Source organism: Mobula birostris, chromosome 1, assembly GCF_030028105.1.
Source record: "Mobula birostris isolate sMobBir1 chromosome 1, sMobBir1.hap1, whole genome shotgun sequence".
Classification (NCBI taxonomy): Eukaryota; Metazoa; Chordata; class Chondrichthyes; order Myliobatiformes; family Myliobatidae; genus Mobula; species Mobula birostris.
The window spans coordinates 144,357,437-144,372,657 of NC_092370.1; the positions used below are offsets into that span (position 1 = coordinate 144,357,437).

General features: G+C 42.2%; 1 protein-coding gene across 1 annotated transcript in view; it reads left to right on the top strand.

The window, feature by feature from the left end:
* itga9 (integrin, alpha 9) overlaps positions 1–12,123 on the top strand; it is a 422,554-nt gene extending 410,431 nt beyond the window's left edge. Inside the window, exon 28 of the mRNA XM_072263117.1 lies at positions 8,803–12,123. Coding sequence (XP_072119218.1) covers positions 8,803–8,901 — 99 coding nt within the window. The 3' untranslated portion in view covers positions 8,902–12,123. The remainder of the gene's footprint in view (positions 1–8,802) is intronic.
* Positions 12,124–15,221: the final 3,098 nt, after the last annotated feature.

A 15,221-nucleotide genomic window follows, 5' to 3' on the forward strand; every position in this document is an offset into this window, starting at 1 on the left:
TAAAGTGAAATACACAACAAAGTAGAACACTACCAATACTACCTCAGTTCTACAAAACTGTATTTGCTCTTAATACTTACCAGTGAAGGAATTAATCAGCATCACGTTCTTTTGACTGTAAATGAACAAAATCAGCAGAGACACCTAGTGCAGATAATGGACTGTCATCATACAATTCTGTTGATGATTGCGTCCTCCAAATCTTCATTTTCATTGTAACATTCAGATGATTGCCAATACCTTCAAATTCTTCATAGTCCCTAACTTGCTGAAGAAGCGAAATCATTTTATTTTCACTCCAGGCCAGTTCTGGGATCTCCAAGCCTGAATGCTTGAAACCACAGTGAGGAAAACAATTCTGAATGGTCTTACTGCTTATTTTTCACCAACTATCAGTAACAAAAATCCTTGCTTTTTCAACACAAACATACACAACTGATGCTATTTAAAAACAGTGTTGCATCTAACAGACACTCAAGTGCACACAACTGATGTAGGTTAGAAAGTATTCTGTAACAGTCTCCTGCCCTGATTATGTGTCCCAAATAAACAAAGAGAATCCTGGCTATTTTCTCAATTAGTTTTTGTTCTTTAAGAGTTGTCCGAAATAAGTGGCTGCCCCGATTAACCGATGGCCCAATTAGCCTGAATCTACTGTAAATAGATGACATAATTTTATGGTGAGAAATAGTTTTAAGGGACATCTGAGGGGTAAGTTTTTTTTACACAGAGTAATCAGCAATATTTGGAACATGCTGCCAAAGGAAGTGTTGGAATCAGATTACCATGTTTAAAAGATATTGAGACAGACACATAAGTATGCAAGGCATAGAGAGATACTGCCCTAATGTGGGCAAATGGAGTAGTATTGATGGGCAAACAGGTTTGCATGGATGTGCTTGGCAACTCTATGACTTTTAACATCATTGACCTTCTTGGGCTTCCCTGCCTAGGCATGATTGGATCATCCTTCATATCTTTATACCTCAAAGGAATATATCATTGTTGAAAACACTGAAGCAACTCCTTAATTACAGTACACCTCAATGAGCAACTTACATTATGATCTATTTTCCCTGTCTGTTTTTTCCAATCCTCCCTTTAAATCTTTCTGCCTCTCCTTAAGCTAAGTCATCTGTTTCGGCCCCATGTTTCTCACTTTCAAACTCAAAATGAAACCCTATGATATTATGATCATTGTTCCTAGAGGGTTCTGTACTATTAATTAACCCCTTATTAACATACCCAAATCTGAAACAGCCTGTTCCCTGCAATTCTTAGAAACAGTTCCAAATAAAATCATGAATCCATTCTGAAGATTAACTTTGTCACTTTGTTTTGTCTGATCTATTTGAAGGTTAAAGGTACTCACGATCACTGTAGTTCCTTCCACTTGCATTATTTCTTCATTTATATTCAATCCTACAATATAGCTACTGTTGGAAGACCTTTAGACTACTCCTGCAGTGACTTTTTTCATTGCTATTTTTAAACTTCACCAAAACAGATGAAATACTTTGATACTTTGAGCCAAGATCATTTCTCACTGGAGATATCATTATTTATTATCACAGCTAACCATCTCCATGTCTGCCTTTCCTCCGAACTGTTAACATTAAATCTCATTGTTGCTTGCTTTGAATTGGTTATAAAATCATTTGTTGTTATTTCTATCAGTGCCAACAATTTGCCTTGCTGTCTACATTCGGATACAGAGCTTTGAAGTTTTTATTAATAGTCTTTCCTGTTCGAATCTAGTGGAAGGGGCACTCTTAAAGCTGGATGTTTTCTCTCTTCCTATCACAGTCTTGCTACTGCCCTCCATTTTACTACCCTACACTGTTTTCTTACATCCTTTCCACTTAACTGTCTAAAGTTCTCCTCGCCACTGCACCCACCCCACACTATTTAATTGGAAGATGTTGACCAAACAACCTGTCCATTAAAAGCCTTGTTCCTGTTGTGACTGTGAATGAAGATACCAGAGAGACAATGAAGCTGGTGCATATCAGTCTTTATTTCAGACCACAAGCAGGCGTCACACTGGAGACATTCTTGGAAGAAAAGACCTCCTGATTTAATATTACATCACAGTTTGTATGTTAAAGAACAGAGGTCACAACAGGACAATTTCTATAGTTACAATGCTTTCATACTGCTTTCTTTTAGTTTCAAACACCTGAATTCATCCATTCATTCATATTCTCTCTCTCTCTCTCTCTCACACACACACACACACACACACACACACACACACACACACACAATTAATCACCTCTGTCTCTCTAGCTGCATTCATGCATATGCAGACATCTCAGGAGAATGGGTGTTTTCCTGGTTTGAAATCAACCCCAATCTGCAGCCCCAGGAAGACCATTGTTCTGAGCTCCATTTAAAATTCAATCTACAATCCCCATTCAGGTCTGAAGACTGCTTACTGTTGAAATTGATATTTGCTATATACCATAACTTCAGAATATGCCCTAACAGTTCTGTGTAGTTTTGCTGTATCATTTCCACATGATGTTTCCGGAAGATGGCAGCACAATTGAGTATGGTGGTAATGAATGCTGATGTTCATAAGTCAGAACATAAAATAAAAACAAATATAATGAGGTGGGAGGTTGTGGTGCGGTTTATAAAATATTGATGAGACCACATCTACACAGCTTTGGTCACCACAATGTAGAAAGGACATGATTGCCTGCAGAGTACGTTCACCAAGATGTTGCATGGGATGGAGCATTTCTGTCAAAAGAAGATGGCTTTCTTTACTTGGAGTAGAGAAGGCTGGAGTGTGGGTGGGATCTGAGAGAGGTGTCCAAAATTATTCAGGGAGGGGGGGTGGTTGAAAAGATGGCCAGTAGTAAACCTTTCCCCCATAGCAGGGCTGTCAGTAACCAGAGGGTGTAGGTTTAAGAAAAGGAATAAATGTATGTTTTTTTGGGGTTGGAGAAGATGTTGCTTTTACCAAGAGAACGGTTGAGTTTGGAGTGTACTGCTGAGAGGATGGTGGATGGTGAAACTCTCAGCAACATTTCAGTATCTAGATAAGCATTTGAATTGCTAAGGCAGAGAAAGCTGGTAAACAGAGTTAATACAGACAGGTACTTCATGAATAATGTAGGCAGGAGATTCTGGGTGCTGCATGAGCCCATGACCATATTTTACAAGTTCTCAATCGTCTCCAAAGTGTGTCATTCTGGAGAATTTGCAAAAATTTATCTTTTCTGTTTCTAGCGCTGACACTGTATTTCCTAGCACTGCCTGTTTATATTTCAGATTTCAAAGCTTTATATTTTTCTTTTTGACATGAAAGCTAATTTTCTAATGGAAGCATAAAATCAGAAAATTACCTTGTAGGTAATTCAAAGAAAATGTTATTATCAAACATTACAGAAGCTTAAAGCCTTTCAAAATTAGTGTCAGTTCCCCACAACTGTTAATAATCCTGTACACTTAACAAAGCTGCACTTTGATTTATTTTTATGGATATAATAATATTTATGGTAGAAAGCAGTTCTGATCAAACAATTATTTACGGAAATGGTGAAAATTGCTTGGACCATGAAAATTGTTCTGTTCCTAAACTTTTCCCTCAATTGAGATCAGATTTCCCTGTATAAGTTTAAAGTGAGGCCAGATGTCAGGCTTAGTTGTTGGGGTCTGATTTCACCTGAGGCAGAGGGGCTGTGGAGGTTCTTTCACATCCCTTGCTCTCTGTGAATGCTATCAAAAATGTGAACTTTTGGTAAGAAGTTTAAATTAGACTTGTATAAAAAAATAGCAGCTGAAAGGAGAGACTTGCTGGCATGAACATGTCCTCAAGTTTTCAGCATGATCGTTGAGATTTACGTAAGCCAGAGCAAACCACAAATAAACAAAAACAGGCAAAGTTGAGAGCTTACAATTCTGGCTGCTCCCATAGGGAGTGCACCTGAGAACTGATTCACTGACGTATATTTCATGTTAAGTTTACCATTCTACTGGAATTGTGGCATAAACCAGTCTGCTCATTTACCACAAAACTCAATATAAAATAACAGTTAATGTTCATGTTTAGTTTAGGATTTTGTAAATTGCAGTGCTTAATTTTAAGTGGCCGCTACAGTATAACACATTTAGTGCTGATGACAGGAGACAAATTTCTAGATACCATTAATAGTATTAAAGTCATAGAGTCATAGGAGAGTACAGCACAAAAACAGGCTCTTTGGCCCATCTAGTCTGTGCCAAACCATTTAAACTGCCTACCCCCATCGACCTGCACTGGGACCAGAGCCTTTCTTACCCCTACCATCCATGTACCAATCCAAACGTCTCTAAAACGTTGATATTGAGCTCATATGCACCATATGACCTGGCAACTCATTCCATAATCACTGCACAAAATATTGGCCACTAATATTTTGCTTCTCATTTATGTTTTCTCATGATCACATGATGATTGTTGCCAACACAGTCTCCATTTTGTCAGTGATCTAACTGATTTTACTTAAATTTGAACTTGATGAAGGTGATGTAAAATAACTGTTCCTCACAGACCCTTCATGCTCGGTGTTCCTGGCAATACACAGATATTCTGCCTTTAAAGGTCACTTCAGTTGACCTTGTGTAAAGGAATAGGTTCACTAAGGTTTCCTGGGATGAATGCAACATCAACATGAGTCACTCAGGCTACGTCCACACTAGAATGGATAATTTTGAAAATGCCGGTTTCTCGTAAAAACAATAGGCGTCCACACCAGGCGTTTTTGAAAATACCTCCGTCCACATTAAAACGGGTATTTGGGCGAATCTCCTCCTACTGGGCACGCGCAGGACACATCTACAGAAAACAAGTGAAGAGGAAACGGTATACAGGTGCACATTCCTTTATCCGAAATTCTGAAATCCAAAAAACTCCGAAAACCGAAGTTTTTCTCGCCGACAGCTGGCGTCACTCAGGTGTGACGTGGCAGCACTAGCAGAGGCTGCCAGACGTCAGTTGTGGCTCAGCGCTCATACTGGTTACACGTGCATTTGCTTTTCCTGATATTTTGTGTTCACTGGACTTTGTGTTTAATTGTCAAAAAGAGCTGCAGATACCCTATGGGTAACAATGAGAAAAAGAGAAGGAAACATTTATCATTATCAATAACGCGGAAAGTGGAGTTATTGTAGAAACTTGACCGTGGTGTGTCTGTGTAGCGTCTTACTGAAGAAAATAGAGTCGGAACTACCACTGTATATGATTTAAATAAACAGAAAGACAAGTTACTGAAGTTTTATAGTGACAGTGACAGTGATGTTCTACATTTATTCCAATAAGTCATTTACCATGTGTTTGATTTGGTTTGTTTGAAGCTGTATATTTTTATGTTTTATTGAATGTTTTTGCTGGAAATAAAATTTCTTCTTGTCTTTATTCTCTAAACAATACAGTATAACAACTATTTACATAGCAGTTACATTGTATTAGGTATTATAAATAATCTAGAGATGATTTAAAGTATACGGGAGGATGTGCGTAGGTTTGGTGCGCTGCTGGGTCTTAAAGTCCACCGCACTGAGACAGGTTAAATAAGGGACTTGAGCATACGTGTTTTTTGTTATGGGGGGGGGGGTCCTGAAATCTGAAAAATTCTGAATTCCGAAATGCAACTGGCCCCAAGGATTTTGGATAAGGGATTGTGGACCTGTACTTGGTGCGCGTTTATCCAGTTACAGACTAGAAAAACTTAAAAGGAAATTGCCAAACGACGGACAGCTGTTGGCTGTCGCGCAGGAGGACTTAAAACTAAAAGAAAATACTGGAGCGTATGGAGGCAACCGACAGGGAGTTCACGGACAGTATGACCCGGCAGACGATGAACGTTGAAAAACTAACTCTGACAACACGCTGGAGGAACTCAGCAAGTTGGGCAGCATCCTTGGAAATGATCAGTCGACGTTTTGGGCCGGAACTCTTTGTCAGGACTGTAGAGGGAAGGGGCAGAGGCCCTATAAAGAAGGTGGGGGGAGGGTGGGAAGGAGAAGGCTAGTAGGTACCAGGTGAAAAACCAGGTACCTTCTTTATATTTACTTACCCCTGGAACAGGAGCCCACCAAAAAACATCAAACCATTGTCTCCTGTACCATCACGGCCCTTATCAACTCTGGAGACCTTCCATCCTCAGCCGCTAAACTCATAATTCCCACACCCTGTACCACTTGGTTTTATCTCCTCCCCAAGATCCACAAGCCTGACTGCCCCGGTAGACCCATAGTTTCTGCCTGCTCCTGTCCCACCGAACTTGTATCTGCCTACCTGGACTCCATTTTGTCACCCACAGTTCAGTCCCTCCCCACCTACATCCGGGATACATCCCATGCTCTCCACCTCTTCAATAACTTCCAGTTCCCCGGTCCCGACCGCTTCATTTTCACTATGGATGTCCAATCCCTATACACCTCCATTCCTCATCAAGAAGGCCTCAAAGCCCTCCGCTACTTTCTGGATAATAGACCTCACCAGTTCCCCACCACCACTACCCTCCTCCGGTTGGCGGAACTGGTTCTTACACTCAGTAACTTCTCTTTTGGCTCTTCGCACTTTCTTCAGACCAAGGGTGTAGCTATGGGAACTCGCATGGGCCCTAGCTATGCCTTCCTCTTCGTTGGTTATGTGGAACAGTCTGTGCTCCAAACCTATTCTGGTATTGCTCCCCAACTTTTCCTTTGGTACATTGACGACTACATTGGTGCTGCTTCCTGCACCCATGCTGAGCTCGTCAATTTCATCGACTTTACTTCCAACTTCCACCCAGTCCTCAAATTCACTTGGTCTATCTCGGACACTTCTCTCCCCTTTCTCGATCTCTCGGTCTCCATCTCTGGAGACAGACTGTCCACCGACATCTTCTACAAGCCCACTGACTCTCATAACTACCTCAACTATACCTCTTCCCACCCCGCCACATGCAAAAATACCATTCCCTATTCCCAGTTCCTCCGTCTCTGCCGCATCTGCTCCCAGGATGAGGTTTTCCGTTCCAGGACATCTCAAATGTCTTCTTTCTTTAAGGATCGTGGTTTCCCTTCTGCTGTCATCAATGGTGCCCTCACCCGCATCTCCTCCATTTCCCGCACTTCGGCTCTCACCCCATCCTCCCGCCACCACAACAGGGACAGAGTTCCCCTTGTCCTTACCTACCACCCCACCAGCTTCCAGATCCAGCCCATTATCCTCCGCAACTTTCGCCACCTTCAACAGGACCCCACCACTAAGCACGTCTTTCCCTCTCCACCCCTCTCTGCTTTCCGCAGGGATCGGTCCCTCCGCGGCTCCCTGATCCACACGTCCCTCCCCACAGATCTCCCACCCGGCACTTATCCCTGTCAGCCCAAGTGCTACACCTGTCCCTACACCTCCTCTCTTGCCACCATTCAGGGCCCCAGACAGTCCTTCCAGGTGAGGCAACACTTCACTTGTGAGTCTGTTGGGGTCATCTATTGCATCCGGTGCTCCCGGTGCGTCCTCCTCTACATCGGTGAAACCCGACACAGATTGGGGGACCGCTTCGTCGAGCACCTCGGCTCTGTCCACCAAAACAGGATCTCCCAGTAGCCACCCACTTCAACTCTGCTTCCCACTCCCATTCAGATATGTCCATACATGGCCACCTCTACTGCCATGATGAGGCTAATTTCAGGTTGGAGGAGCAACGCCTCATATACCGTCTAGGTAGTCTCCAGCCCCTTGGTGTGAACATAGAATTCTCCAACTTCCGGTAATTCCCTCCCCCTTCCTTCCTCTATCCCTATGTCACTTTGCCCCCTCCCTGAGCTGCCCATTACCTCCCTCATGATTCCGCCTCCTTCTACTACCCATTGTGTTTTCCCCTATTCTTTCTTCACCTTGCCTGCCTATCACCTCCCGACTTCCCCTCCCCCACCCCTTTATCTTTCCCCTAACTGGTTTTTCACCTGGAACCTACCAGCCTTCTCCTTCCCACCCTCCCCCCACCTTCTTTATAGGGCCTCTGCCCCTGCCCTCTACAGTCCTGATGAAGGGTTCCGGCCCGAAACGTTGACTGATCATTTCCACTGATGCTGCCCGACCTGCTGGGTTCCTCCAGCGTGTTGTGAGTGTTGCTTTGACCCCAGCATCTGCAGAGTATTTTGTGTTTATGAAAAACTAACTCTGTTGCAGAGGGATTTGCAATGATGAGGAATATGATGGCTCCCCTCCAGTACTTTTCACCGCCACAATACCAGCCTCACAGCCACTACAATAGCTACACATACGGACACACAGACCCCTGGGTGGCCCCACCAACGTCTTCCCCACTCCCACAGTGGGGTCGCCTTGGAAACATTTCCTACAGCCATAGTCTCTTCACTGATGAAAAGGACGACAGGTTTTTTAAAACTTCTGGTTACCCCGTACACACTACAATGCCCAACCGGCGTTTTCAGATTTAAACACTCTGGAGAGTGTTTTAGAAAAGCTCCATTTTCGGGAGAGGAAAACCCTGTTTCAGTGTGGACGGAGGGTCAAAACGAAGAGAAAAAGCTTCGGTTACAGATTTATCTGGTCTAATGTGGACGTAGCCTCAGACTCACTCACTGCCCAGTGAATTTGATGATACTGGTGTCGGTGGATTAAAACATAATAATCTCTGATGATGATTAAGTACAAAATAAATCACATTGTGCAAGGGGTAAAAGTCCAACACTGATCATAATTACATTTGCCAAAACGAAGATCTAGTAAGTTATTCCAAAACTACGTGTATTTATTTTGGATCCTGATACATCTTGCTTTTCTCTTTTGACTAGATGGGCTTCTTTCGCCGAAGGTACAAAGAAATCATTGAAGCTGAGAAGAACAGGAAGGACAGTGAAGAAAGCTGGGACTGGCTCCAGAAAGACCAGTGAGCTCCAGAGAATTAAATCATGTGACATGCAGCAGATAATTGACCCTGCTCCAGAGCCTTCCATATATGGAAGAAGGGATCCTTCTCCAGATTTTATGGAGAACTGATAATTGAATATTTGTGTAATTCAGCAGCTGGAAGTGTTCCTGAGGCAGACACACCAAGCAGAAGATCTGTTGTGTGGTGCTTGAGCTTCCTTTAAGAATTAAGAAAACAAAGTGCTGTGGAGACTAAGAATGGAAGAGAATAGGATTTGCAACAATATAGCCCTCAGGAGATAAATTCTCTTTGTATGTTCAGTAAAGAAAAGCAAATATTTTTATAAGAGAAGAACTTGTCTGTTCAAATGTTTATTCCTTTATATTTTTATCCAAAAGTTTTTATCCAAATGTAATTTACTCATATTCAGTTGTTTATCAGACTCACTGCACTGATGTCTTGCTCGGAGCCTGAGTGATGACAATTTGATGAAGAAGCTGTTTCGCCAGAAGCTCTTTGCAGTAAGGTCAATCTTGGTGATGAAATTCATGACCACTTGCAGAGTTATCTACCACTTTCAGTACTGTACATACTTTGCACTTTGCCTCAAACTCTTTTCCATTATCTGCTGTCTGAAACAGTGAGATTGTGTTGCTGTACACTATATAAAATATACTTTTCAGCCTATTATGGAAGTTGGGAGCAGCTGAGGAATTATTAAAGGCCTCCATGCTCTAGTTAGCTCCAAGAAAATGATTTCTGTGTCAGGCCATAATTCAGAGACTTCTCCCCTCATCAGCTAAAACTATACCATGTGTCATTTGTTTAGAATAAAGTGTGTCTATGATAATCTCTAACAGATGAATAACATACTGACTTTTACCACTGGATCTCAAGACAGGAACAATGGCTGTCTACCTGCATCTGCAGAGAAAGTAGTTTGTGGACTAGTATGCAGGCAATAGCACAAAACTTCCACAAAATTTGGGAGAAAACTGATAAAGAAAGGAATAAAACAGCTTCTGTATTTCTACAGGATTCCTAAAACACTCCTCACACACCAAGTTATCACAGAAATATTTGTTGAATGAGATGAGAGGAGAGTGACAAGGGAGAGGAATAAGGACTGGAGTGAAAACAGAGTCAAGCGGGAAACATCAAAAGTTTGACGACTGAGGAAAAGTGTGAGGAGGTTTATTGTGAAGCATCTGCTGATAGCAGAACTGAAAGTTTAAGATGTATGTGGTAGAAAATAACGGGAGGAGCATTTGCAGGTAGCGAGGAGGTCAGTGAATTAAACGGGATAAATTTTGATTGCTTGAGGAATTGAGGGCTGTAGGCAACTGGCATGGTAGAAGAGAAAAAGCCTAATGTAGATGAGCCATGATGATAAACAGGAAATTCTGCAGATGCTGGAACTCCAGAGTAACACAGCAGGTCAGGCAGCATCTATGGGAACGATGTTTCAGGCCAAGACAAGACAGAAAAGGAAGGAGGAAGTTACCAGAATAAAAAGGTGGGGGGAAGGAAAGGAGGACAAGCTAGAAGGTAAGATAGCAGCATGCTCGGATGCAGTGGCTTTTACAGAGGCAACCAAAGGTGTTATTGACTTTTCTTAAATGTATTTTTTGTGCTTGCAAGATCTTGCTGGACATTAAAAACTTAAAGTACTTCAGGTGTACCCCATCAGCGAGTTGCTTGTTGGCAGAGAAGCTGAAGGATCTGGACTTGGTGTGGATTGTGCTGCTGTTTGTGTCAGAGAGTCGGTGTTGATGTGCGAATGTAGTGTGCGGCCTAACACCGAGTGATTGTTTTGTGAATGCAAAACCCTGTTGGACATTGTTAATGTGGAATTGCTGCAAGCTGGATTCACTGGTTTATTGGCAGATGGTAGGATGGACAGTGGGGGGAGCTTCACGGTCTCAGTCATAGCAAGGACTAGGCATCAAGCCGCAGTGTCACCTGTTTGCAGCCACCCAGGAGAGAGGCGTCGAAGTTGCTGCGTTCCACTGGAGTGATAGAGGCAGCTGGTGCAGCCTCCGTGCTGGGGCTGGTGCTGCCCTCCAGTGTGACTCATTCAGCTGCAACGCCCATGGACTCAGCGACGGACTTTTTTTGTGTGCCTGTATTTTACTGCTATCTTACTTGAGCTGTATGCACCTTGTGCTGTGTGTGACTGTTGGTTCTGTACTTTCCACCTTGCCTCAAGAGTAACACGGTTTAATTTGCCTGTGTTAGGGTATGATTGAAATGGTAATTAAACTTATAAACTTGAAGGTGATAGGTGAAGCCAGGTGGGTGGGAAAGGTAAAGGGCTGGAGTATAAGGAATCTGACAGTGGACCATGGGAGAAAGGGAAGAAGGAGCAGCTCCATGGGGAGGTGATAGGAAGGTGAGGTAAGGGTAAGAGGCCAAGTGGGCAATAGAAGGCAGAAGGGGGAAGAGAAAAGAAAAAAAGAGAAAATGAAATTACTTGAAGGAGAAATCAATGTTCATATCATCAGGTTGGAGGCTACCTAGATGGAATATGAGGTGTTGCTCCTCCAACCTGATCTGGCTTCATCATTGCAGGACAAACATATCAAATGCAGGTTTGAACTAACATGGTTGGAAACCCAGAAATTTTGCTTTTGGCAGATGGAGCGGAGGTGCTCAACAAAACATTCCCCAATTTATGTCCCGTCTCAACAATGTAGGGGTGGCTGCATCAGGAGCACTAGATGCAATAGACGACCCTAACAGATTCAGAGGTCAAGTGTTGCCTCACCTGGAGGGACTCTTTAGGGCCCTGAATGGAGGTGAGGGAGGAAGTGCCCTCACCTTCCAGCTTGTCCTCATTCCCTTCCCCCCACCTTTTTATTCTGGCATCTTCCCCCTTCCTTTCCTGTCTTAGCCTGACCCATCGACTGTTTATTCATTTTCATAGATGCTGCCTGACCTACTGAGTTCCTCCAGCATTTTGTGTGTGTTGTTAGCCATGATCATTTTGGAAGGTGAATCGGGTTTGAGTGACTGAGTGGCCTGGTCATATTTGCATAGGTTCTTGTATTGGAGTAGGGAGGATTAAGTCCTGTGGTTTGTGTATATTTGGAATTTGTTGACCTTGTTGATTCCTCTTCAATAGTGTCATGAAGGGAAATCCTTGAGTCTCTCTGAATCTTGACCTTTCTGGTGACTGAGATGCTTGTGCAATACTGAAATATACTAACAAAAGCAATATTAAACATTCTGATGAAAAGTTTAATTCTGGAGCTTTCATTCATGTTCTAGTTACCTTAATACACAACTATTCCAAAGCAATTCCAGCAGCCTCCCTTCTTTCAGTTTCTATAAGCTTGAGGTATTCAAACATTCTGCTCTCCGCCCTGTGTAGTTCACACCCAGTTATGTTTCCCCATTGCTCACATTAGCTTCAAAATAAGCAAATTTTGAAATTGTCGCCCATGATTTCAAATCCATCCACGCTATTGCAATGTTATTTCCTTCCATCCTTCTGACACTCAAAACATCGGCTCATTCCACTGATTGAATCATCCCACCTTTGACCAGATGGAGTTAAGTTTACCTGATAAGAGGCATATCAAGTTATAAGAGGTATAGAGGGAGTAAATACAATCTTTTCCCCATTTTAGGTACATCAAGGTGAGGGTTTAAATTCAGAGGAAGGGGATTTTAAAGGGGGATTAAAGGGTAAGTTTGTTTATTGCATAAAGGATAGTTGATATGTGGAAGTCGCTGCCAAAGGAAGTGGTTAAATCAGCTATCATCACAACACTTAAGAGGCTTTTAGACAGGTAGAGTAATTGAATGGGAATGTCTTTGAAGGATATGGTCCTAATGTGGGCAAATAGGTCAGCATGGACGTGCACCATGTCCTGCTTTACGATGGTCCTAAAAAGACTCTTACCAACATCTCCTTACTTGATACGGAAATAAATTTTGTTTGATGATACTCTTGTGAAGCATAATTAATGAGGTTCAGTTATTAAATGTTAGTAAGTTATTAATTTCCTGACTGGATTATAGTGGGATGCAATATATATGAGGGTAATTCAAACCTGCTAAGAAATCCAGTTGACCTGCGTGCAGTTTGCAATCTGTTTGACTGAAGCTCTGGATAACAACATCACTGAACTTCCTTCCATAACACAATAGTGTAGTAATCAGTGTAGCACAATGCAGTACCAGTGTTCTGAAGATCAGATTCGATTTCCGCCACTGTCTGTAAGGACTGAACAGTCTCCCTGTGACCATGTCTCCCCTGGCTCTGGTTTCCTCCCACATTCCAAAGATGTTAAGTGTAATAGCTGTGGGCATGCTGTGGTGGCAGCGTTTGATGCTGATGCAAACGATGCATTTCACCGTATATTTCGATGTTTCAATGTGCATGTGACAAATAAAGTGAATCTTTGTGTCTGTAATGTAAGGAAACCAAAATGTCTCCCTAAACTTGAAGTGAACTAAGTTCTCAGTAAGATTTATTCACTGCAATACTTAACAAAGTAGACCGTGCTTGAAGTTGGTGATAATTATTCACAGCTTTACATTGGAGGAGATTTTATTTATTTGCATGTGCTGGTAATATGCATTAAGCAAAGATGGAGGTCACTGCAACATTTTGTGAGGGGAATGGGGCAGTAATGCCAGTTGCTTGCTGGAGGTTATGTCATGAAGGTGAGTCTCTGGAATTAGATCACACTTAGGGCATCATTGTACTGATTGCAGGACAGATTTAAATCTGAAAAGCCTACCTGCATTTCACCAGGTTGTTGTCTGCATTTACCGGATAAATTGTGTATTTCTTCCATTGAAAGAGTGCAGGAATCATATTCTAATAGGGCACTCAATGGTAAATTTTAACAAGGTTCAAACACCCAGTGGGGAAGTAAATGAGAATATAATTACCACTTTTTATATAGTTCTGCGACCTGATTGAGTGAAATTCAGGATTATTTGTTTACTGAGTTACTGCCTGGAATAGGCCCTTCCGGCCCTTCGAGTCACGCTGCCCAGCAATCCCCTGATTTAATCCTAGCCTAATCATGGAACAATTTACAGACTAATTAACTCACCATCCAGGACTGTGGGAGGAAACCAGTGGAAACCCACACGGTCACGGGGAGAATGTACAAACTCTTTACAGGACAGCAGCAGGAATTGAACCCGGATCGCTGCTACTGTGGAGTGTTGTGCTAACCACTACACTACCTTCTGCAAGGGGCGCAAGGGGAAATGACAACAGAATCTCCAATGTGGATCTAAATTAATGTGAAGTCAGGTTCTTGCTTTTTTATATACATAGAATGGCAATAATGGTTGAATGCTCCTCAATATTGGTTGGTAATCAAGTCAAAGAAAAGATACAAATATAAAATGGATTTTTCTCAATAAAGCACACTGGTCACTGCCTCAACAAAAATAAATAACTTGTCAAGTATATTTATTCCATACTCATATGTTCACAGACAGTTCAGGTCAATAAGAAAATATTATTTTAACTTTTGGAGAGAATGTACACTCACAGGACAACTGTACGTCTATCAGAAACGCATTGTGTAAACATTCCAACCAGTAACTAAATTTCAGACCTTGATAACTGGGCAAGAGAAAGAGCTGGTCTCTGCACTTTTATCTTGAAAGAATGTAATTGCTATGAAGCTAATGACTCGCCCATCTTCCAGTTTAAAAGACTGAAAAAAAAAATCTCAATATTTTTGTGGCGGTCCATTTATTAAACTTGTTACTACTAGCACATTAACTGGCAGTGTCTAATCTTGTATTGTTAGATAATGCAGCTGTGCTGCTTGAATATGCCAATATTCAAGAGGTACCATGTTTCTGTCATTTCTGCTTCATTAGTCACTAAGATTTCAATCCATGGTATGCATGGTATGAAGAGTTTCAAAGGTATGGGGAAGATTTGTGTCTCTTGAAGCAGAGGAGGTTTTTGAAGCAGTCACGAAAAGGATTGCTGAGGGCAGAGCAGGAGATATGGATTTCAGCAAAGCCCCACAAGATAGTCTGGTCTAGAAGGTGAAATCACAGGGGATCCAGGTGAGCTGGACAACGGGATAAATAAAATTAGTTTAGCGTAAAGAGTCTGAGGGCAATAGGGCAGAGCTGTTTTTCAGAATGGAAACCCGTAACTAGTGCTGTGCCATAGGGATCAGTGCTGGGTCCATTGTAGTTTGTCATTTATATTAATACCTTGAATGCCAAAGTAGCTGGCATGGTTAGGGAGATTGTAGATGACCAAGATTGGTGGTAAAGAGTGATATCTGAAAATCCAGTAAGGTCAAGATCATCTGGGGAAGTGGGCCAAAAAATGGCATATGGAATTTA